Here is a 22,756-nt window from a genome sequence, read left to right as displayed (position 1 = left end):
GATGTGTGTCCTTGTATGTATTTTGATTTCTCATCTTTATAAACATAATCTACAAAAAGTTAACTTGCTTAGAATAAGAGTTAAACACAGGGACATGACACACTCTGTTGGGGGTTGAAGGTGATATCTTTGGCAAATTATATAGCCTCTCTTTGCCTTTGTTGCATCTTCTGTGAATGCCCCCGTGCCCCTCATCACAGCTGATTTCCTAGACTAGAAGTTGGGAGGGAGGCTGCTGAAGAGAGTAAGAAGTGGCAACTGCTAGGAACAAAGAAGACAAAGACAAAAACAGATTAAAGCCGAGAAACTGAGTCCTAATACCCTCAAAGGAAAAATAATCCCGCAGTGTTTTGAGCCACTTATCGTAAGGGAAACAAAATCACGTGGATCCAAATCTCTTGAGCATATGTGTATTGTGGGTGGGAGGGTATCATCAGAAAAGGGTTGAGAAGAGGCTTTTTGGTTTCCCTTAACGTTTTCAGTAAGAATGGGGTGCAGAAGCAAAAACCACCCGCTACACAGTAGAAGGTGTTGTTTTGTGCGAAACTGACCAAAGTTTGGAAACCAGTCATCAGTGGTGCTGGGAAATGAAGAGGCTTCTGGATTGGGTGGGGCACTTGCTGTGACTTCCAGGTGACCTGCTGGCTGGGGTCTGTGAGGCGGGCAGTAGGTTTGCAGTGTGACCTGGGCATAATCCCTGGCTCTGAGGCTGCTGGTCTGACTAGCAGACCTGGGCAGATGCAGTCCTATTGGGGCATCTCGCGATGTGGCCTGGGACACCTGCCATGCTGAGGGCGAGAGGAGGGATCCCCTAAGGGGGTGTCCCTGTGAAGAGTAGAAACGTCCTCCTGCAGGGGAGGAAGAGCCTCTGAGCAGCGGGCCGGATGCACAGGCAAGAGCAGCCTGAGCACGGAGATTTCGGGGACCTGGAAGTCATAAAGTGGCCCGAACAGCCTTGTTCCTGAGAAACTGGAGGGAAAAGATGCTGCAAATGCAGGCTAATTTCAGACCCTGTGGTGGGTCATGAGTGATAGGAAAGAACTGGTCAGGCAGGCACGAAAGAACCCTGTGGTTGTCCCAGTTGGGGCGTCACACCAGAGGGAGGAGCAGAGTTATAGACTTTGTCACTTTTTATCTGTGTGACTTTGAACAATAACACCCCACCTCTCTCTATATATATCTTCATCTGTAAAGTGACAGAGTGACAACTCGTGTCATCAGAAGGCTTAGTTTAGCTCTGATCCTCATTGTCCAGTCCTGTCAGTGCTGCCCTGCAAGGTTCTGCAGTGGGTGCTCTTACCCTGAGATGGGAGGGCGTAGAAGGGCATTGTAGCACCCGAGGGCAGGAAGGGGTTGCTTTAAAAGCAGACATGTAGCCTCCTGCAGCTGCAGACCTGCAGGCAGTTTGGTTTATGGTCGTGGAGAGGACTTTGGAGGTCTTAGCATCGTCTTAAGGCTTGTTTTCCCTTGGGGACCTGGTTTGCCTTTGCAGATTAATGTTGAAGATTTGGGCTTCTGGCAAAGCTGTTTTCAGAGATGGGTATATATGTAACATATAGTATAAAATGAAAGGTTTTGTTTAATATTTGGGACTTTGTAGCTGTAGGGAACAGCTCTGTTGGCCTGGTTTCCACGGAGGACACTAGCAGTCGTCAGAGCGTGCGGGAGGGCAGGCAGCCTGCAGTGCTGCTGCGGGGGTTCTCCCCAGCAGGACGCTCTGCTGAGTTGACTCTTCTCTGAGTTTGGTTGCCAGAGGAGCAGACAGCAAAGTAATGAGTTCTGGTGGGATTGTATAATGACAGGAAGAAAGAGGGAGCCGTAGTTCTTAGGGACTACTACACTCTTTTGGTTCCTGATCCAGTGTGTCCCATTACACAATTGATGAGTTGTGTCTATTCTGGGACTTGATTGAAATAAACGTGCAGCCTGAATATTAAGAGTTATGTTTTAATTGTCAGAAGGACTCGAGCCAGGATGACCGCCTCTCAGAACACTCTGAGGGACTGCTCGCAAGAGTAGGGGAGAAGCTAGGATTATATAGGAGCTTTACAACAAAGACCAGGTAGTCAGAACAATAAAACATTGCTTGTTATCTAAAGAAAGCCAGGTAACTCAAGTTCATGAATTTAATGCTTTTCAATATATGGGAGGAAGCCAACATTTGGGCTCACTGAATATATTCTTTAGACAAGCACCTAGCTATCTAGGGCCAGTAATCTTCCTTTCTTATTCTGAGTCTGCTCAGAGGGCACCATTGTGAATGGCTGCAGGCCTGTCTTCACTGGGGGTGGCGGCAGCCGCTGATGACTTGTTTTCAGCATTCTTTGTTTAGTGACATGGTTGCAATATTTTCATTCAATTTGTAGTGTTTTCATTCACAGAAAATTATGGTATTACCCTGATTATGGATAATCTGGAAGCTTGGAATGGAACCGAGATGGAATTACTGCAGGTAACTTCTACTTTAATAAGCCATGTGTAAACATGAACACGGAGGAAGCATACAAAAGGATTCGGTGGTGAATGGGAAGGGTTTCTGCACGTTACAGGAGAAGGCAAGGCAGAATTCTTCTTCTTTGTGGGCATGTATGTGAGTCCAACTTTCCTTTCTGAAGTGCTTTCTGAGAACTGTTTATGGTAATGAACCAACATTGACAAATGGTGACACACATTGCATTTAAGAGCTGGCTGGCTTCAACTTGGGTATTGGACAGGTGGAATTCATAGGCAGTGGTCAGGTGGATGGGACAGAGATGGAGCCCAGGCCTGGGCCCATATTCAGGTTGAAATCGCCATTTACTCACCATAGCGCCTTGGACTTGAATGTAACCTCTCTTAAACTGATGGTGAGTCTGTGAAATGGGCATGATAATATTCGTTACTTCCTGGGCTTGTTGTAAGTTCTGAAGATTATTATAGCACACATGAAGCACTTAACACACTGACACTTAGCAGTGTACACTTTGTTCGACCACCACGCTTGGTGTGTGTCAGAGCCTTAAAGGCAGCATGTGTCTGTTTAGGATGCACTGGTAGCCCCTTGGCTACTTTGTGAATTTGGTGATTTCCTTTAATACTTGTAACTCTGTGTGCCATGGGCAGTTATTTTTATGGACAGATGAGGAATCTCAGGGTAAAAAAGACTGTGTAATTTGCCCAAAGTCAGACCATAATTTTGTGTGCAGGGGCCTCGGTTCAGCATGGGCTCCTGGGCCTTCTGCTCTCTCCGTTCAGCACCAGAGCCAGATGTGGGCTCGGCTGTTTCCCAGCCCAGAATATCCGGCAGGCCACAAGACACACCTGGTCCTGTGCTGCTTGAGCAAAATCTCCGGAGGAGAGGCAGTTACAAAAGGGATAAACATAAAAACAGACGACAGCAAATTGTGATCAGCTCTGAGAAGGAAAGGAACACGTCTGGCCGTGCAGAGCTGGGAGCTTTCCCGTCGGGGCTGCTCTGGGGGCGCTCATCTCAGCTAAACAAGCTGTGCTGCTGCACCAAGGCAGGAAGGCAGGGCGCGTGTGGCCAGGTAGACAGGGCCTCGTTGATCGTACTCATTCCCTATTAAGTGGCAGGTGTCACAGGCACTTAACTAATAAACAGATGTTGGCCAGAATCATCACGCATTTTGCTTGGTAGTTTTATTGGCGCCAACTTTGAGAGGAGGTCATTGAAGCTGGGGAGTTTGCTGCATGCCCGTGATTACCATGGAAATACCCCCACTGGTCTTTCAACCTAGACTGGTGTGGCTGTCATGTCCCAGCCCTGTGAATGGCATCGTGCAGCTTCTCCCAAGTGGCCCAAATGACTGACATTGATATGCTTAATTCGTAGGAAATGGTATGTGGCAATAAGAGAAAAAGGTAGTAAGAAATTGGAAAACTAGAAAATAACCAATTCTTCCCCTGCTGGGGGACCGTACCCTGTGTCTCTCACCCCACTCACTGCCTGTCACCTCCTCCCTGCCGACTCCGTGTTCAGAAGCCACTCTGAGCCTTTGAAGAACATTTTGCCTCATGACACTGTTGACTAGGACCTGCGACCTCTCTGTCCCTGGTTAACTCTCTCTTCAAAGCCATTTAAATTTCTTGCAGGCTCCTCCACTCAAATGTAAGAATAGCCCCTTTAAACTTCTTGATGCAGCTCCTTAATGAAGATCTTGGGAAGGAAACCTAGCCAAAACCTGGGAGGTATTCACAGAGTGAATGTAACCTGAGCATTTTTTGACGTTCAGAATCAGAGCGGTGGGAGACACAGGAAGGCCTTTTTAAGTTAGAAAGTGGAAAGAGAAAGGACTCAGGATGTTTGAGACTGAAACATCTCGGTCCCAGCCAGCAAGGCACCTGCGTTCAGGATGGTGTGTGGGGAGTGCAGAGTTCTCAAAAAGAAAGAAGTGGTGGGATGGCAGGGAGGACATTTAGGTACTTAACTGGGGAAGGAAAAAGTTGGCTGAACAATTCATGGTTGAACAAGAGGATTGTGACATGATGTGCTTGTATTTTGGAGAGAAGGGTTTTGTGGAGCCAGGCCTAAGGAGAAATCTCTCTGACTGGGGAGTCAGCACAACAAAAAACACAGAGAACCAGGCAGACCCCATGGCCCCTGATGGGGGAGAGGCTGCCCACCAATTGGAGACCTGGAGGCTGCTTCTGTCCCTTAGCTGGGGTCTCAGACCTCACTTCACATCCCAGTCCTGTTGATACAAGAAAAAATATGTGGGCCATGAGAAGGGCTGTGTCCCAGGCTTCCGTTGAGCCCCTGGGATGTGCCCCACCAGATTTTGTTCCTTGGCTTCATGCAGTAAAGAATTCAAGAACAAGCCAGTGTTGAGTAAAGGTAGATTTATTCAGAGAGATACATTGACAGGCATGAGAAACGTCACGAAGTATGGGGGTTTGATGCTCAGATTAAAAGTAGGCACACACTCCACAGAAATAGTGTGGGCCTTCTCCGAAGAGGTAGAGAGAGGGGTTCCTGGGATGTGGCTCTGTGTTGCTCCTTTTCTTGGGCTTCGTGGTTTCATATGCTAATAAGTAGAAGGACCAGCCTTAGGGCAAGGGGCTGGGATTCCAGGGAGTTGGCCATTTTCCACCCTTTGACCTTTTGTGGCTAGCCTTGTGACTGCCATGGTGCCTGGGGCCGTGTTATTCACCATGTTACTATTACAATGGGTGTATAATGAAGCTCAGGATCTACTAGAAGTTAAATCTCTTCATCCTGAGCCTCAAGACCTATTGGGGGTTGAATTCTTCACCATTTTGATGTTAATTGCTGTGGTCTTTCTTGAATGGCTTGCTCTGCCCCCTTCCATCCTGTCTCACTGTGATGACACAGAGAGAGCAAAGGCCGGGCCCTGCGTGTGTTCCTGCATTTAACAGCGGGAGATGTGGGGTGGGCTGAGGATGACTCTGAGTGGTGAGAAATATGTTTCAGATTTTCCCACATGAGACATGGGGACCTGCCAGCAGCCATCGCAGATTTATCTCACGGGCATTATCGCTTGTGTTGTTACGGAAACAACAGGCCAGCCAAGAAATAAGCAGCACTCAGAGGGTGGGAGTACTGAGATTTATTATGCCAGCGGGCTCAGAGGGGCTTCTGTTCCCAAGCCCTGAGCACATCCAAGCCGTGCACATGAGGTTTTATAGGGTTAATTACAAGTATGGGGCTTTTAGCCAATAAGGCTCAAACAACAAAAAGCAAGGAATCAGTACACTGAAGCTTATCAATTTGGAACAGATCACGTTACTGACAATTGTTGACCTTGGATTTACGAGTTAGCTTGTTAGCCCAGTAAACTGACACTGAACTTCAGATTTACGAGTTAGCCCAGCAAAACTTAGATCAGTAAACCGACACTTATCACACTTAGATTTGTGACTTAGCTTGTTAGCCCAGCTGGGGTTTTTGTTCACAGTGTCACTCATCTTTTCTATTTTCCTTTTATTTTTAAAGTATTTAATCCAAATTTAATATCAGGATTTTTTTGGAAAGAAATTTCTCTTTTTCTTTTCTTTGGGGCTCTTTTGGGGGGTAGGTAATTAGGTATATTTATCTGTTAGTGGAGGCCCTGGGGCTTGAACCCAGGACCCTGTGCACACTAAGCACACGCTCTACCACCTGCCCCATCATCTTTTTCTTTTTGCTTTAGCTGCCAAGAATCTTACAGCTGAATTTCTAGTCGGCCTTTAACACTTGCCCTGACTTCATGGAATCCATTTTTATGAGTTTACCTCCCCCTGGTTTCATTTAAGTATTGAATCTCCATTTTCTCTTCACTCTCAGTTTTGCCTTTTTGTTGTTATGGTTGTTAAGCTGTGTTTAAAAAATTGTTTAATTTCTCTTTTAGCAGGAGGCTGAAGTAAATAAATATGTAAACAAACATCACACTTAAATGCTTTTATATATTCTAAGCTGTTTAGTAGTTAATTAAAAACCAAATTGAATATTAAAGGGATAACATTTTTAAATTATTTTTTAATTTTTTATAAAGACATAGCTGATTTGAAATATATGTTTCAGGTGTACAATAGATGCTCCATTTATAGTTACTGTAAAACATTGTCTGTATTCCCTGTGTTGTAAGATACATCCCTCTAGAGTGTTTACATTACATGTTGCAGTTTGTATAAGAAATTTGGGTAACGCAGAGTCTGGGACGTGGCTGTGGCTGACCCAGGTTCACGCAAACCCTGCCTGTCAAAGCTCAGGCCTTCACTCCTGTCTGCAGGGGAGCGAGTGGAGGCAGCTCTCATCAGCGCTGGCACCACACTCTGAGTGGCAGTGACAGCAGTGACTGTGTGTGGACGTGAAAATTGTTGTTCCAAGAGTTTTACATGCTTTTCTGCATTTAATAATTAAAGCCCTCCTGTGAGGAAGGGTTTTAAGTTTTTAATGAATAATACATTTTATTTTGATATTGATAGACTTCAAAACTCCGGAAAATTTACAGGAGTAGTACAATAAATGCTTAGATACAGTTCACCTTAAAGGGCACTATTTGCCCTTTTGTGTCGGGCTTATTTTAGCATAAATTTTCAAAGTTCATTCATATTGTAGCCTGAATCAGTACATTATTCTTTTTGTTTGATAATATCCTTTTCCTTTTTTTTTCGTTTTTGGTCTATTTAAAAATATTTTCATTGAAGTCTAGTCAGTTTATAGTGTTGCGTCAGTTTCTTGTGTACAGCACAAAACTTCAGTTAAATAGGAACATACCTGCATTCATTTTCATATTCTTTTTAAACATAAGTTACTATAAGTTATTAAATATATTCTCCTGTGCTATACAGTATATACTTGCTGTTTATTGTATACATACTCAGCATCTGCAAATCTTGAACTCCCAATTTATTCATTCCACACCCTCTCCCCTCTGGTAACCATAGTTTGGTTTCTATGTCTCTGTGTCTGTTTCTGTTCTGTAGATAAGTTTATCTTTTTGTTCCTTTGTTTTTGTTTTTGTTTTTGTTTGTTTTAGATTCCACATGTGAGCGATCTCATATGGTATTTTTCTTTCTCTTTCTGGCTTATTTCACTTAGAATGTCATTCTCCTGGTCCATTCATATTGCTGCAAATGGCATTATTTTATTATTATTTTATTGCTGAATAGTAGTCTATTGGACATATATACTACAACCTCTTTATCCAGTCGTCTGTCAGTGGACATTTAGGTTGTTTCCATGTCTTGATATTGTAAATAATGCTGCTGTGAACATTGGGGTGAAAGTGTCTTTTTGAATTACGTTTCCTTTCGGATATATGCCCTGGAGTGGGATTGCTGTGTCATCTGGGCCCCCAAGGTTTTGTCTTTTGAGGAACCTCTATACAGTTTTCCACAATGGCTCCACCAAACTGCATTCCCACCACAGTGTAGGAGTGTTCCCAATTCTCCACAGCCTCTCCAGCATTTAGTGTCTATGAACTTCTGAATGATGGCTATTCTGACTGGTGAAAGGTGATACTTGTTTGCAGTTTTGATTTGCATTTCTCTGATAATGATATTGAGCATTTTTTCATGTGCCTATTGGCCATTTGTATGTCTTCATTGGAGAAATGTTTCTTTAGGTCTTCTGCCCATTTTTGGATTGAATTGTTTGTTTTTCTTTTTTATCAAGTGTAAAAGCTGTTTACATATTCTGGGAATTAAGCCCTTGTCACTTTCATTTAATGCAACTATTTTCTCCCACTCCATAGGTTGTCTTTTTGCTTTAATTTTTGTTTTCTTTTCTGTGCAAAAGCTTGTAAGTTTAATTAGAACCCACTTGTATATTTTTGCTTGTATTTCTATTGCTTGAGTAGACTGCTCTTGGAAAATATTGTTGAGATATATGTCAGATGTTTTGCCTATGTCTTCTTCTAAGAGGTTTATAGTGTCTTGTCTACAATTTTAAGTCTTTAAGCCATTTTGAATTCATTTTTTTGTATGTTGTGAGGGGGTAGTCTAACTTCATTGATTTACATGCAGCTGTGCAGTTTTCCCTGCACCATTTGCTGAAGAGGCTGTCTTTGCTCAATTGTATGTTCTCACCTCCTTTGTCAAAGATTCAATTACCAAAAGTTTGTGGGACTATTCTTGGTAATTTTGTTTATCCATTCATTGATGGATGGATATTTTTAGTGACTTTTAGCTACTCTGAATGATACTGCTATGAATATTGATGTGCAAGTTTTTGTGAGAATACATTTCCATTCTGTTGGCTGTACAGTTGGCCCACCATATCTGTAGTTTCCACTTCATGGATCCAGATGGCTGATTGCAAAGGGACTTGATCATCCTTGGATTATGGTATCCAGGGTGGGGGGTTCCTGAAACCAACCCCCCGAGGACACTGAAGGATGACTCTACATGTAGGAGTGGAATTGCTCAGCCACATAACTCTAACCTTTTGAGGAAACATCGGGCTCTTCCAAAGAAGCTGCACCATTGCCCCTTTCCAACGGCTGCATATTGAGGGTATCCATTTCTCTGCCTCCTGACTGACACTTGTTATTGTCCATGTTTTGATTATAACCATCCTAGTGAGTTTAAAATGAGATCTCATTTTGATTTTGATTTCGCTAGTGATGCTGAGCATCTTTTCAGATGCTTATTGGCCAATTGTGTATCTATTTAAATCCTTGGCAAATTAAAAAATTGGGTCGATTTTCTTTGTATTGTTCAGTTGTAAGCATTTGTTTTATATCCTGGATACTAGTCTCTTATTAGATATATGCTTTGCAAGATTTTTCTCCTATTCTGCAGATTGTCATTTCACTTTAATTTTTTTAAACATTAAAACAATTTCTTTATAGGGGAGGTAATTAGATTTATTCATTTTGTTTTTCTTCCTTAGCACGCACTCTATCATTTGAGCTACCCCTTTCCCCTTTCATTTCACACTCTTGATGTTGTTCTTTGTAACAAATGATTTTAATTTGATGAAGTCCATTTTATCTATTTTGTTTTATCACTTGTGCTCTTGGTATTGTATCTAGGAAGCCATAGCCTATCCTATGACCACAAAGATTCATACTATGTCTTCTTTTAGAAAGTTCATATATTTAGTTTTTACGTTTCTGTCTGTGATCCATTTTGAATTAATATTTGTTATATAAAATACGGGGTCCAGATTCCAGATTCATTCTTTTGCCTTCAGATACCCAGGTGTCTCTGCTCCATTTGTTGGATAGACTGTACTTTCAATGGAATGTTGTTGGCACATTTCTGGAAAACTGACTGTAAATGTAAGTTTCCCCCCAGGATTTTTTATTGTGTCTCATAGATTTCTGCATCCAAACTTATGACAGAAGCATAATGACTTGAGTGCTATAGATTTGCTGTAACCTTTGAGTGAGTCCTCCAAATTTGCTCTTCTTTTTCAAGATTGTTTTGGCTGACCTGGGTCCCTTGCTTTCAATATGAATTTTGGGATCAGTTTTTCAATTTTTGCAAAGAAGTCAGCTGGAATTTTGATAGGGATTCCATTAAATATGTAGATTACTTTGGGAAGTCTTAACATTTTTAACAATATTTTCTACCATTGCATGATCATGGGATGCCTTCCATATATGAAGATATTTTAAATTTTTTTTGGTGATACTTCAAAATATTCAATGTACAAATCTTGTAAACTTTTGTTAAATGTATCTCTCATTTTATTTTTTATGCAGTTGTAAATGGAACGGCTTAGCTTCATAAGGGTGGGACTATATATATCAATTTATTTATTTCTAGGATTCCTACATAGCAAATACACTAGGTTTATATTTGCTACATTGATCTATCCACAATTCTTCCCACCCCCGTGTCATAAGAAACCAAGACCCAGCTTAAGCCTTCTGAACACCTATGTGGAAGTGAGAAATGAGACCTTTGGGTGGGGTTTGTGTAGATGATACTGAGATCTTATTCAGGATGGCTTCATCTTAATTTCTTTTAAACAATCCTTTCAGAGTACATAGTCAGATACATTAGGAAAATGCTGTTTTGATGTGCGGAGGAGCTAAGACTATAATTTTCAAGTAATTTCTAGTGAGAGTGTTGTACTTGAAACATAATTTGCATCAATCTTTGAAGATTTATGTTTCAGGAGCTTTGAGTAAATAATACCTGTCTTTATTCAATAACTACAACTAAATGCTCAAGCAACATGTAAGAGTTTGAGCAAACTGCTCCCGCCCCGTAGTGCTGGTTGGTTGCAGCTGTAACTGGAGTCAGCGCTTACCTCGCCCAGTACACTTGTGCTGATCTGCTCAAAACAGTTCGTCCAACAGTTTGTCGGTAGTCTTTTAGACAAAGCCATAAAGCATTGATTTAAGGTTGCTGGAATGTAATCTATTCTTATTAATATTAAGTAAGCACATATTGAGTACTTACTGTATGTTGGGAATTGTCCCTCAGCCTCACATGAATATTACTTCTAATAAAACCTCTCATATTTCCCTGTTATTTGCACTTTACAGATAAGGAGACTGAGGATTAGGTCTTCTCTCTTTTGGGGGGAGCTCATTATCAATGATGGGAAGTTGTAAGGAAAAAGATATTGATTCATCCAGAGAAAATATTTTTCTGAGATTCAGTATTGAAGAAGGTAACCACTGAAGAGGGTGATCATTGTTTGAGTGAGACGAGCCCCGGGTTGTACGGAGTCAGCATCCCTGTCCTGGACGCTGCACGTGTAGAGCTGCGTGGTGGGTGAGGCGGCGCGGCCGCGCAGGGAAAGCGGATGCCGGGCCGTTGGGCTGTGCTCAGGCCCGGTGGGGCTTTCTCCTAAGAGCAGTGGACCGTCATTGACAGATTTTAAGTAGGCTAGTGCGATGCTCTCGTAGATCACTTTTGTCTTGTAGAATGCTTAGAAACATTTAGAAGGCTCGGCAGGAGGTGATGTGATGAGTCAGAGTAGGGTGGCTGCGAGGTGTAGCAGTGTTCAATTTTCAAGTGATTTTCAGTCCCAGGTTTGTGGCTCAGTAGCCGTGTCACTTTGGATGACACACCCAAGGAAGTGAAACAATTTATCTAATCAATAGAAGCAGTGATGTACCGAACTCCCAGGACTGCTGTGTAGATCCAGTGAGATAACGTGTGCACAGTGTGCAGCATGGTCCCCAGCACAGAGTCAGTGCTGAGGGAGTGCCAGTGAGTACCTGGTAGGACAGGTGTGGGTGGTGGATCTCGTTGACTGAGGAAATTTGCCCCTGAAGGAGGGGTCTTGTCACATCTGTGAGTGATTGGCCTGAGCTGGGAGAGGCTGGGAGACCTTGCCCCCGACCAAGGGCCCTGGGCAGGATGGCTATGGGAGGAACACCGTGAAGTTAGCTCTTTGCAGGTGGAGTTGGAGGTGCCCTTGAGACATCTAAGTGCAGTGTCACAATCACAGAAGTGGTCTGGTCCCGGGCTGTGCATTTTCCTGCTGAGATATTGATCTCTGAACGCGAAGACATACTTTACAGGACAAGTGAATAGTAGTATCATCTCTCATCAAAGCTCACATCTCTTTATTCATCACTCACTTTGCTAATTGGGTACTTACAGAACACACTTCACTGTCCTCCCCTGGGCTCAGGCTCCACAGAAAAGAGCTGGTGAGTCTCCCTCTTTTCCAGAAGAAGACACACTTAGCTGGTAGATATCTATACCTCGCCAGACTTAGAATTTTAGGTTGTTGATTTAATTCTATTTTCTGTTGGTCATCTCCTGACAGGAGAGAGGTTTTACCTCATGGTCAGGTTTCAATTAGCTGTTACTGAGAATTGCTGGTCTGATCCATAGTGTATTTATTCTATTAACTTTGTAGAGTACTTATCATTTTTCTGTCTTTGCTCTTTAATTTTGTTTGCCCCTTCAATTTTCTATCTTATTTGGGACCTTATTTTATTTTTTAATTAAAAAATGTCTATTAGCTGTTAACAAAACAAAAGCAAAGAAAAAATGCACATGATAGCTAAATTTAGAAAATATCTTGTGTGTTTTCTGTCTCAGCAATGGAGGGTTCTAGAAACTCATGAAAACTTAATTACATAAGTTCCTTTAAATTCTGATTAAGAAATAAAACCTTCCTTCCTCATCTTTCAAGCTGCACAGCTAATTGTCAAGAAAGTGAGGGGAAATTCTCAGAAGCCAAGACAAACCAGAAAGCAGGGATTCTGGGAGATACGTGAGCCTTAGAAGCCCTGGGGTGCCGGTTGGCTCCTGAACTGAGTTTCAGTTGCCCTGGCAGGAGGGCAGGAGGTGAGCCTGTGGCCTCTCACACTGGGAGTTGGATGGCTGTTCTTATATAAGGCCAAGCACATCCTGAGAATCCTGCTTTATAAAAGGTTGAATTAGAAAGAAAAGAATAAAAGCATTCCTCAAGGCAAGGAAGTAAGGAAAGTAAAATTTTTTGGAAGCGGGAAAAAATAACATATCCAAAGTAAGGATTTAGTTTAAAGCTGTTCTGGCATGAGAGTGACCACAAACCCATGGCAGAAAATCACAGCTCCTCCCGGAAAGAGAAGGTGTGTTTTGAATGAATCAGTGGACAGCCATTCTGAAAAAGGCCTCCAGAGTCTTCTGGATCAAGATACTGGACTCAAACACCTCCCTTCCATGGTCTCATTTAAATAACCAGAAAGGTTTTAAAGGAAAGAAGCCATAATCATAGTTCTATTTATTGACATTACTTTATGCTAGGAATTCAAAGGTGACTATGGAGTTGTCTCCTCTTTTATGGACCTTACTTTCTATTTGACATAGTTGGGGAACTTGGTGGAGGGTGGTGTTAGTATGTTGCAATTAACCAGGAGAGGAGTTTAAGAAAGCAGTGAAGGGTTGGTGACATTTTTCGCTGAGGACAGTCCTGTTCAGTTGGCTTGTAATTACAGGCTCGTTGAGTTGTCACTGGAGGGAATTAATCTTAAGGAATTTGGACCTAACTCAGGCCTCTTCAGAATGGACACGTGAACCTGGAGAAAGACAGTCAAATCTGTGCAGACATTGAAGTTCACTTCAACATGTGGTATCCATGAGCCAAAGATAGGACTAGTAGGCAGCACTTCTTGAGGACAGAGGAGTGGTTTTTAAGGTTCTTCAAGAATGAATCCCAAGGTACCGGGATGGCCAGTTGTCAAACTGTGACTTTGCTCTTTGGACGGTGTATCCACCAAGGGTATTGGCCGTTTATAAGTTTCCATTTCTCCTTAATACATGTCAGGTTATGAGGACGTGGGCATAAACGTTTCACACCTTGTCAAGGTGACTTTGGGTACCTGCCTAGAATCATGGGCACAGTTGCGGCTGCGTCATACATCTTGCCGCACATCCCGCTCCCCGGCTCCGTGATCACGGCAGAGTGGTTCCTTATTGAGCTGTCCATCTCCTCTGTGACATCATAACCAAACAAAAGATTGGAGAGTATTAGCTTGGCTTTTTTCTTTTCTAACATTCCCTTCAAATTATGATGACTGATAGTGGACCCAGTTACGTTTGCAGATGATTTACAAGTAGGGCTGTCAGTACAAACCTTGTAATCCCCGCTGTGTGATCTAGAGAAGAAAGTTACACTCTTTCCAAATTGTTTTGATGCACTTATGTGGGAAAATGATGTATGTTTGAATGTGTATTTCCTCTCTTAATCATCATGGCTAGAGATGAATATTTGTAGACATGGAATGAGTACTCTGTATTTGAACTGTATGGTCCCCTAAATTCTCCCCAGCTTTTTAAAGTCATCACTGGAGTGCTACCTCCAGAGTGCCGCAAAGCATCCAACACTGCCTGCTCTTCAGACACTGTAAGTTTCCAAGTTGGAGAAGGCTGCTGGCTGGTGAGGCATTCTCTCGCACATCTCTGGTTGGGTGATGTGAGCTGAGAACACAAGAATTGGCAGACAGTAACTAACCACGATCACGTCCATTTCTGGAACACTCATGGAGGATTTTACACCTATGCTAGTGGAATACATTATTTCATTTAGTTTTCCCAAAAATCATAATTAGATTTTATCACCTGTATTAAAAAGGAAACTGTCAAAGCGAGTGACGTGCAGACTTTGGACTGGAACACGGGTCTTTCTGATCCCTGTCTCTGTTCCCTCCCCGGCCTATCCTTGCAAATGACCAGGAGACTCTTCCTCAGTCTTGAGTTTCCCTCTGATGTTACCGCTCTCTTTGTTTCTAAGAGAGGAAAACAAGTCTAAACTTACTTTCCAGTTGGAAATGGAATGGAGAGTTAACGTTGGAAGCTGGGAGAATCTGTCCTGTGATGAAGTGGTCTCCGAGCCACTTCCACTGGGAGGTCACATCACTGTCTGGGCCCCTTGCTCAGCCTGTGCACAGGTGACAGCGCAGTTGTGCCGAGCAGTCCTCCCGGACAGGGCAGTGGGTTGGAAATGAGTTTGGGGATTTGGTTTCATTACACAAGTTCCTGAGGGCCTTGACCTGGCACTTCGAGTGGGAGCATTCCCTGTCCCACAGACTGTGCTCTGGGCCCGTGCAGACCTGACGTGGCCTCAGCCTGAGTCTCAGGGCCCGTGGTGATGAGGAGCATTTTAGCCCAGGGTCTGCCGGAGGCTCTGAGACTACTGGGCTGTGGGACTTTGTCCAGGATGATAATAATTCCTCCCCGAGTTTCAGATTTCCTTGCCTGTGAGCCGGGGTAGTAGTTGTTTCTGAGATGATTGTAATGATTCAGTAATGGGCGCAGCGTGTGCTGACAGGTAGCTGGGTGCTTTAGGAGCAGAAGTCGCAGTCACTCTGTCAGCCTCTCCCTGTGCGCTCTGTGCTTTGAGAAGTTGTGTGTTTGGTGAAAGTCCCGCCCAGACCCTAGGGTCTAGATGAACTGTTGTTCCTTTACTTTCCCTTCCTTTTCCTCTTTCCCTTCTCTGTGTCCCATGTTTAGGTAGCAGATTCCTCTATTTCAGGGAATACGGGCTTTTCTAGTAAAGGGACAGGTGGAATGCGGAGAGGTGGGGCCCAGAGGGGGTCTGGAGTGTCTGCACAGTGCTGCTTCCCTGCGTTTCTGCATCCGGTCCCATCAGTGCACTAAGTCAGCCTTCCTCTTCCTTCCTGTGTCATCGGGTCTCTGTTTTAAGGGAAAACCATTTTTATGGGTCTTTTTTCACTTACGTGTTTCATTCAGATGCTTGTTGCTTTTCTCCCTGTGCTTCAGCGTTCTGAGGAGAAAATTCAGCCGTGCAGCATCCTCTCCGAGCTCTACGAGTTGATCGGCTTCCACTGCAAGTCCACCTTCTTCAAGCGGGTGGCCCCCGTGCGGCACGCGGCCCCCGGCATCCCGGAGCCTGGCGGGAAGGCCTGCTCCCGACTCCTCCTGCAGACGCTTCCTGGCTACAGTCTGTCACTGGACTTGCAGGACTTCAGCAAATGTGTTGGAACTAAAACATTGCTTCAGCCCCATTAACCATGCCTGGTTTGGGCCCTGCTGTCCTGCCTCATCAGGGTGAATCTTGATTCATTTAGAACAGGGCTCAGCAGACTTTTCCTTTCAAGGGCTTGGGGGTAAATATTTCAGGGTCTGAAAACCTCCTGATCTCTGGTGCAGCTGCTCAGCTCTACTGTTTAGATGCCAGAACAGCCAGATAGTCCACACACCCATAGAGCTTTATTAACAGTGGTGGCTGGGGCTGGATTGGGTGTATGAACTGCAGTTTGCCCCCACAGCCTCCTCAATATTGACACCTGCACCAGAGTGTACATTTGTGACAATGGGTGAACCTACACTGACATGTCATCATCACCCATAGCCCATAGTTGACACTAGGATTTACACATTGTGTTGTGCACTCTGTGGGTTTGGACAGATGTACAATGACATGTTTCCACCATCACAGCATCATACAGAGTCGTCTGTCTTAGTGACCTTAAAATGCTCCGTGCTGCACCTCATTCATTGCTCTTTCCCCTCTAGCCTCTGGCAGCCACTGATCTTTCAGTCTCTGTGTTTTTCCCTTTCCCAGAACACCATACAGTTGGAATCAGACAGTTGCTGAAACTTCCCAGATTGGCTTCTTTCACTTGGTAATATGCATTTAAGGTTCCTCCATGTCTTTCCATTCCTTGATAACTCATTTCATTTTAGCACCAAATAATAGTCCATTTTCTGGCGGGACCACAGTTTATTTATCCATTCACCTACTGAAGAAGAGCTTAGTTGCTTCTGAATCCTGTTGAGTATGAATAAAGCTGCTATTAACATCTGTATGCAGATTTGTGTGTGAACATAAGTTTCCATTTCATCGAGTAAACACCAAGGAGCACAGTTGCCGGATCATATGTTAGAATTACGTCTAGCTCTGTAAAAAATTGCCAGACCGTCTTCCAAAGTACCTGGGCCATTTTTCATTCCCACCAACAATGCATTATAATTTCTGGTGCTCCACATCCTCACCAGCATTCGGTGCTGTCAGTGTTCTGAATTTTGGCAGTTCTGACAGGTGTGCAGTGGTATCTCGCTGTTTCAGTCTGCATCCCCTTGATGACAGGTGCTGTGGAGCATCTTTCCAAAGGCTTCTTTGGCATCCAGATTTCTTCTTTGATGAGGTGTGTGTTCAGGAATTTTGCTCATTTTTTAATCAGGTTATTCATCCTTCTTGTTGAGTGTAAAGAAATTTTGTTATATTCTGGATTTCAGCCCTTTATCAGTGTGTCCCTGCCCTTCACCTTCAGTGCCAGAGTTGTCCTTTGGGTCTCAGTGGAGTGTCAGATCTTCAAAGAGATTCCCTGTCTTCCCTCAGCCTAAATACTGTCCTTGTATTTTTCACTTTCATTGACTCATTTTGTTCTTTTTAAATAGCATTTCCCATAATTTGTAAGTATATTAAAGAGAAAAGGGCAATGATTGAACACCGCCTGCCCCACCAGGCTGTGTGCCCTGTGAGAGCAGAGGCCCTGTCCCCACTCACCGTTTCCCATGACAGCACATGGCACATGTCCATGTAAAAGTGTGTAACGTGGGGCCAAACCTGATGAGCAGCTATGACAACATGTGTTGTCTACCATTTATTGAGTAGACTTTGTTTCTGATCTTAATTATTAAATCATATGAATGAAACTTGGTTGTTTTGAAAAATAAAACAACAAAGCACACCTCAATGTGATTGGTAATTTCTACTTAGATTTCTGACCCAGGAGGGGATGTTCACCATCATATTGTGGAGGAGGTTGGGAAGGTAAAGTAAGAGAGTGAGATCAAATAAAGTAAAAATGATAACAGTCAGTTGGCTTTATTTTCACTGAAATAAAAGTTATTTTAAACCCTATCTCAGCTGTTGTTCTGTTGTTTTAAACATTTCTCATAGAATTAAATGGAAGCCCACTAAACCCTGTAAGGGAAACTGTGTGCTCAGGTCCTGAAAATTGTTTATGTCTATTTCTTGAGATACAAATTTCCCTGCTGGTTACAAAAATTGGAGGAGGGAACACAACAGTGCACTGCATGTGTCTGCCGGCTTCACGGGCTGCTCAGTGTCAATTTCATTTTCTTGGGTTGCAGTTTAGGACGGATTTCCATGAGAAATATTGCTCAGTCTTTTCCTGAATGAAGGATTGAATTTTCCACAGGAAATATTATGAAAGAGAGTGACAAGGCACAAGGGTTTCCCATAAAGGAATAGTTGATGTAATAAACTCTCACTATGGTGAATATTTTTAATAAAAGCCAGTTGAAAATTTTATCACTAGGTCAAATGGCACAAATCCGTCTGAAGAAAAAAGATACAAATTTAATAGAAGAAGTGGTTTGAATCAAGTAGAAATTATGATTCCTACACTATTTGTTGTAAGAACTAATAATCAGTCTAATCATAATTGCCGGTGGTAGGAAGTGGATCATTATTTATTTATTAAAAAAAAATCCACAAGGTACTATTTGCCCCATTCTTGATGCGGCACTCCTGTGGTTAGTTAAGTTGGGACATTTAGGAAACTTAGCAAGGTTTTCCGGACATTGATTTCAGCCACTTTATCTTTACTACATTCTCTTCTTTTGTGTCGGCATATGGTAAATACATATATATGGGGAGGAACAACCTCCAACTCGGTTTTAAAGTGCAAACCCCAGGAACTTCAAACCGGCACTACGAAAATGACTGAGAAACCAGAGTAAGTGTTTCTCCTGCAACCCGTTCCCTTTGTGCTGGATGAACGAACGTCTCTCCACATGCTCAGTTCTGAGAGATAAGTGTGTGTGAAAGCCGTCCTTCACCTAGCTTGAAAGGAACACAAAGTTTCTTTTCAGGTGTCAACTCCACTCCATACATATATATGGGGAGGTCCAAACTCCAACACGGTTTTACAGTGAAAACGGCAGGCACTTCAAACTGGCACTAGGAAACAGACTGAGAAACCAGAGTAAGGGTTTCTCCTGCAACCCGTTCCATTTTTGCTGCATGAACGAACGTCTCTCCACATGCTCAGTTCTGAGAGATAACTGGGTGTGAAAGTCGTCCTTCACATAGCTTGAAGGGAACACAAAGTTTCTTTTCAGTTGCAAACTCCAATCTGTACATATATATGGGGAGGTACAAGCTCCAACTCGGTTTTACAGTGAAAACGGCAGGCACTTCAAACCGGCACTAGGAAACAGACTGAGAAACCAGAGTAAGGGTTTCTCCTGCAACCCGTTCCCTTTGTGCTGGATGAACGAACGTCGCTCCACATGCTCAGTTCTGAGAGAGAAGTGTGTGTGAAAGCCGTCCTTCACCTAGCTTGAAGGGAACAAAAAGTTTCTTTTCAGTGGCCAACTCCATTCCATACATATATATGGGGAGGTACAAGCTCCAACTCGGTTTTACAGTGAAAACGGCAGTCACATCAAACCGGCACTAGGAAACAGACTGAGAAATGAGAGAAAGGGTATCTCCTGCAACCCGTTCCCTTTGTGCTGGATGAACGAACGTCTCTCCACATGCTCAGTTCTGAGAGATAAGTGTGTGTGAAAGCCGTCCTTCACCTAGCTTGAAGGGAACACAAAGTTTCTTTTCAGGTGCAAACACCACTCCGTACATATATAAAGGGAGGTACAAGCTCCAACTCGGTTTGACAGTGAAAACGGCAGGCACTTCAAACCGGCACTAGGAAACAGACTGAGAAACCAGAGTAAGGGTTTCTCCTGCAACCTGTTCCCTTTGTGCTGGATGAACGAACGTCTCTCCACATGCTCAGTTCTGAGAGATAAGTGTGTGTGAAAGCCGTCCTTCACCTAGCTTGAAGGGAACACAAAGTTTCTTTTCAGTTGCCAAATCCACTCCATACATATATATGGGGAGGTACAAACTCCAACTCGGTTTTACAGTGAAAACGGCAGGCACTTCCTTCAGGCACCAGGAAACAGACTGTGAAACCAGAGTAAGGGTTTCTCCTGCAACCCGTTCCCTTTGTGTTGAATGAAAGAACGTCTCTCCACATGCTCAGTTCTGAGAGAGAAGTGTGTGTGAAAGCCGTCCTTCACCTAGCTTGAAGGGAACAAAAAGTTTCTTTTCAGTTGTCAACTCCACTCCATACATATATATGGGGAGGTACAAGCTCCAAATCGGTTTGACAGTGAAAAAGGCAGGCACTTCAAACCGGCACTAGGAAACAGACTGAGAAAAGAGTGTAAGGGTTTCTCCTGCAAACCGTTCCCTTTGTGCTGGATGAACGAACGTCTCTCCACATGCTCAGGTCTGAGAGATAAGTGTGTGTGAAAGCCGCCCTTCAACTAGCTTGAAGGGAACACAAAGATTCTTTTCAGTTGCCAACTCCAATCCATACATATATTTGGGGAGGTACAAGCTCCAACTCGGTTTTACAGTGAAAACGGCAGGCACTTCAAACCGGCACTAGGAAACAGACTGAGAAACCAGAGTAAGGGTTTATCCTGCAACCCTTTCCCTTTGTGCTGGATGAACGAACGTCTCTCCACATGCTCAGTTCTGAGAGATAAGTGTGTGTGAAAGCCGTCCTTCACCTAGCTTGAAGGGAACACAAAGTTTCTTTTCAGTTGCAAACTCAACTCCAAGCATATATATGGGGAGGTACAAGCTCCAACTCGGTTTTACAGTGAAAACGGCAGGCACTTCAAACCGGCACTAGGAAACAGACTGAGAAACCAGAGTCAGTGTTTCTCCTGCAAACCGTTCCGTTTGTGCTGGATGAACGAACGTCTCTCCACATGCTCAGTTCTGAGAGATAAGTGTGTGTGAAAGCCGTCCTTCACATAGCTTGAAGGGAACACAAAGTTTCTTTTCAGTTGCCAACTCCACTCCATACACATATATGGGGAGGTACAAGCTCCAACTCGGTTTTACAGTGAAAACGACAGGCACTTCAAACCGGCACTAGGAAACAGACTGAGAAACCAGAGTCAGTGTTTCTCCTGCAACCCGTTCCCTTTGTGCTGGATGAACGAACGACTCTCCACATGCTCATTTATGAGAGATAAGTGTGTGTGAAAGCCATCCTTCACCTAGCTTGAAGGGAACACAAAGTTTCTTTTCAGTTGCCAACTCCACTCCATACATATATATGGGGAGGTCCAAACTCCAACTCGGGTTTACAGTGAAAACGGCAGGCATTTCAAACCGGCACTAGGAAACAGACTGAGAAACCAGAGTAAGAGTTTCTCCTGGAACCCGTTCCCTTTGTGTTGGATGAAAGAACGTCTCTCCACATGCTCAGTTCTGAGAGATAAGTGTGTGTGAAAGCCGTCCTTCACCTAGCTTGAAGGGAACACAAAGTTTCTTTTAAGTCGCAAACTCCACTCCATACATATATATGGGGAGGTACAAGCTCCAAATCCGGTTTACAGTGAAAACGGCAGGCACTTCAAACCGGCACTAGGAAACAGACTGAGAAACCAGAGTAAGGGTTTCTCCTGCAACCCGTTCCCTTTGTGCTGGATGAACGAACGTCTCTCCACATGCTCAGTTCTGAGAGATAAGTGTGTGTGAAAGCCGTCCTTCACCTAGCTTGAAGGGAAAACAAATTTTCTTTTCAGTTGCAAACTCCACTCCATACATATATATGGGGAGGTACAAGCTCCAACTCGGTTTTACAGTGAAAACGGCAGGCACTTCAAATCGGCACTAGGAAACAGACTGAGAAAACAGAGTAAGGGTTTCTCCTGCAAACCATTCCCTTTGTGCTGGATGACCGAACGTCTCTCCACATGCTCAGTTCTGAGAGATAAGTGTGTGTGAAAGCCGTCCTTCACCTAGCTTGAAGGGAACACAAAGTTTCTTTTAAGTTGACAACTCCATTCCATACATATATATGGGGAGGTACAAGCCCCAACTCGGTTTTACTGTGAAAACGGCAGGCACTTCAAACCGGCACTAGGAAACAGACTGAGAAACCAGAGTAAGGGTTTCTCCTGCAACCCGTTCCTTTTGTTCTGGATGAACGAACGTCTCTCCACATGCTCAGTTCTGAGAGATTATTGTGTGTGAAAGCCATCTTTCACCTAACTTGAAGGGAACACAAAGTTTCTTTTCAGTTGCAAACTCCACTCCATACATATATACGGTGAGGTACAAGCTCCAACTCGGTTTTACAGTGAAAACGGCAGGCACTTCAAACCGGCACTAGGAAACATACTGAGAATCCAGAGTAAGGGTTTCTCCTGCAACCCGTTCCCTTTGTGCTGGATGAACGAACGTCTATCCACATGCTCAGTTCTGAGAGATAAGTGTGTGTGAATGCCAAACTTCACCTAACATGAAGGGAACACAAAGTTTCTTTTCAGTTGCAAACTATACTCCATACATATATATGGGGAGGTACAAGCTCCAACTCTGTTTGACAGTGAAAACGGCAGTCACATCAAACCGGCACTAGGAAACAGACTGAGAAATGAGAGAAAGGGTATCTCCTGCAACCCGTTCCCTTTGTGCTGGATGAACGAAAGTCTCTCCACATGCTCAGTTCTGAGAGATAAGTGTGTGTGAAAGCCATCCTTCACCTAGCTTGAAGGGAACACAAAGTTTCTTTTCAGGTGCAAACACCACTCCGTACATATATAAAGGGAGGTACAAGCTCCAACTCGGTTTGACAGTGAAAACGGCAGGCACTTCAAACCGGCACTAGGAAACAGACTGAGAAACCAGAGTAAGGGTTTCTCCTGCAACCTGTTCCCTTTGTGCTGGATGAACGAACGTCTCTCCACATGCTCAGTTCTGAGAGATAAGTGTGTGTGAAAGCCGTCCTTCACCTAGCTTGAAGGGAACCCAAAGTTTCTTTTCAGTTGCCAAATCCACTCCATACATATATATGGGGAGGTACAAACTCCAACTCGGTTTTACAGTGAA

The 22,756-nt window shown here is 43.6% G+C and overlaps 1 protein-coding gene across 1 annotated transcript; it reads left to right on the top strand.

The window, feature by feature from the left end:
- Positions 1-2,308: 2,308 nt before the first annotated feature.
- On the top strand, positions 2,309-16,148 carry LOC140691495 (trafficking protein particle complex subunit 9-like). Its single transcript, XM_072955144.1, has 2 exons — positions 2,309-2,452; positions 15,625-16,148. The coding sequence occupies exons 1-2, from the start codon at positions 2,405-2,407 to the stop codon at positions 15,871-15,873; spliced, it is 297 nt and encodes a 98-aa protein (XP_072811245.1). The 5' UTR covers positions 2,309-2,404; the 3' UTR covers positions 15,874-16,148.
- Positions 16,149-22,756: the final 6,608 nt, after the last annotated feature.

This window comes from Vicugna pacos, chromosome 35 (assembly GCF_048564905.1).
Source record: "Vicugna pacos chromosome 35, VicPac4, whole genome shotgun sequence".
Taxonomy (NCBI): domain Eukaryota; kingdom Metazoa; phylum Chordata; class Mammalia; order Artiodactyla; family Camelidae; genus Vicugna; species Vicugna pacos.
The sequence above is the reverse complement of the archived record's forward strand: the minus strand, read 5'-3'. Positions and strand labels throughout refer to the sequence as shown.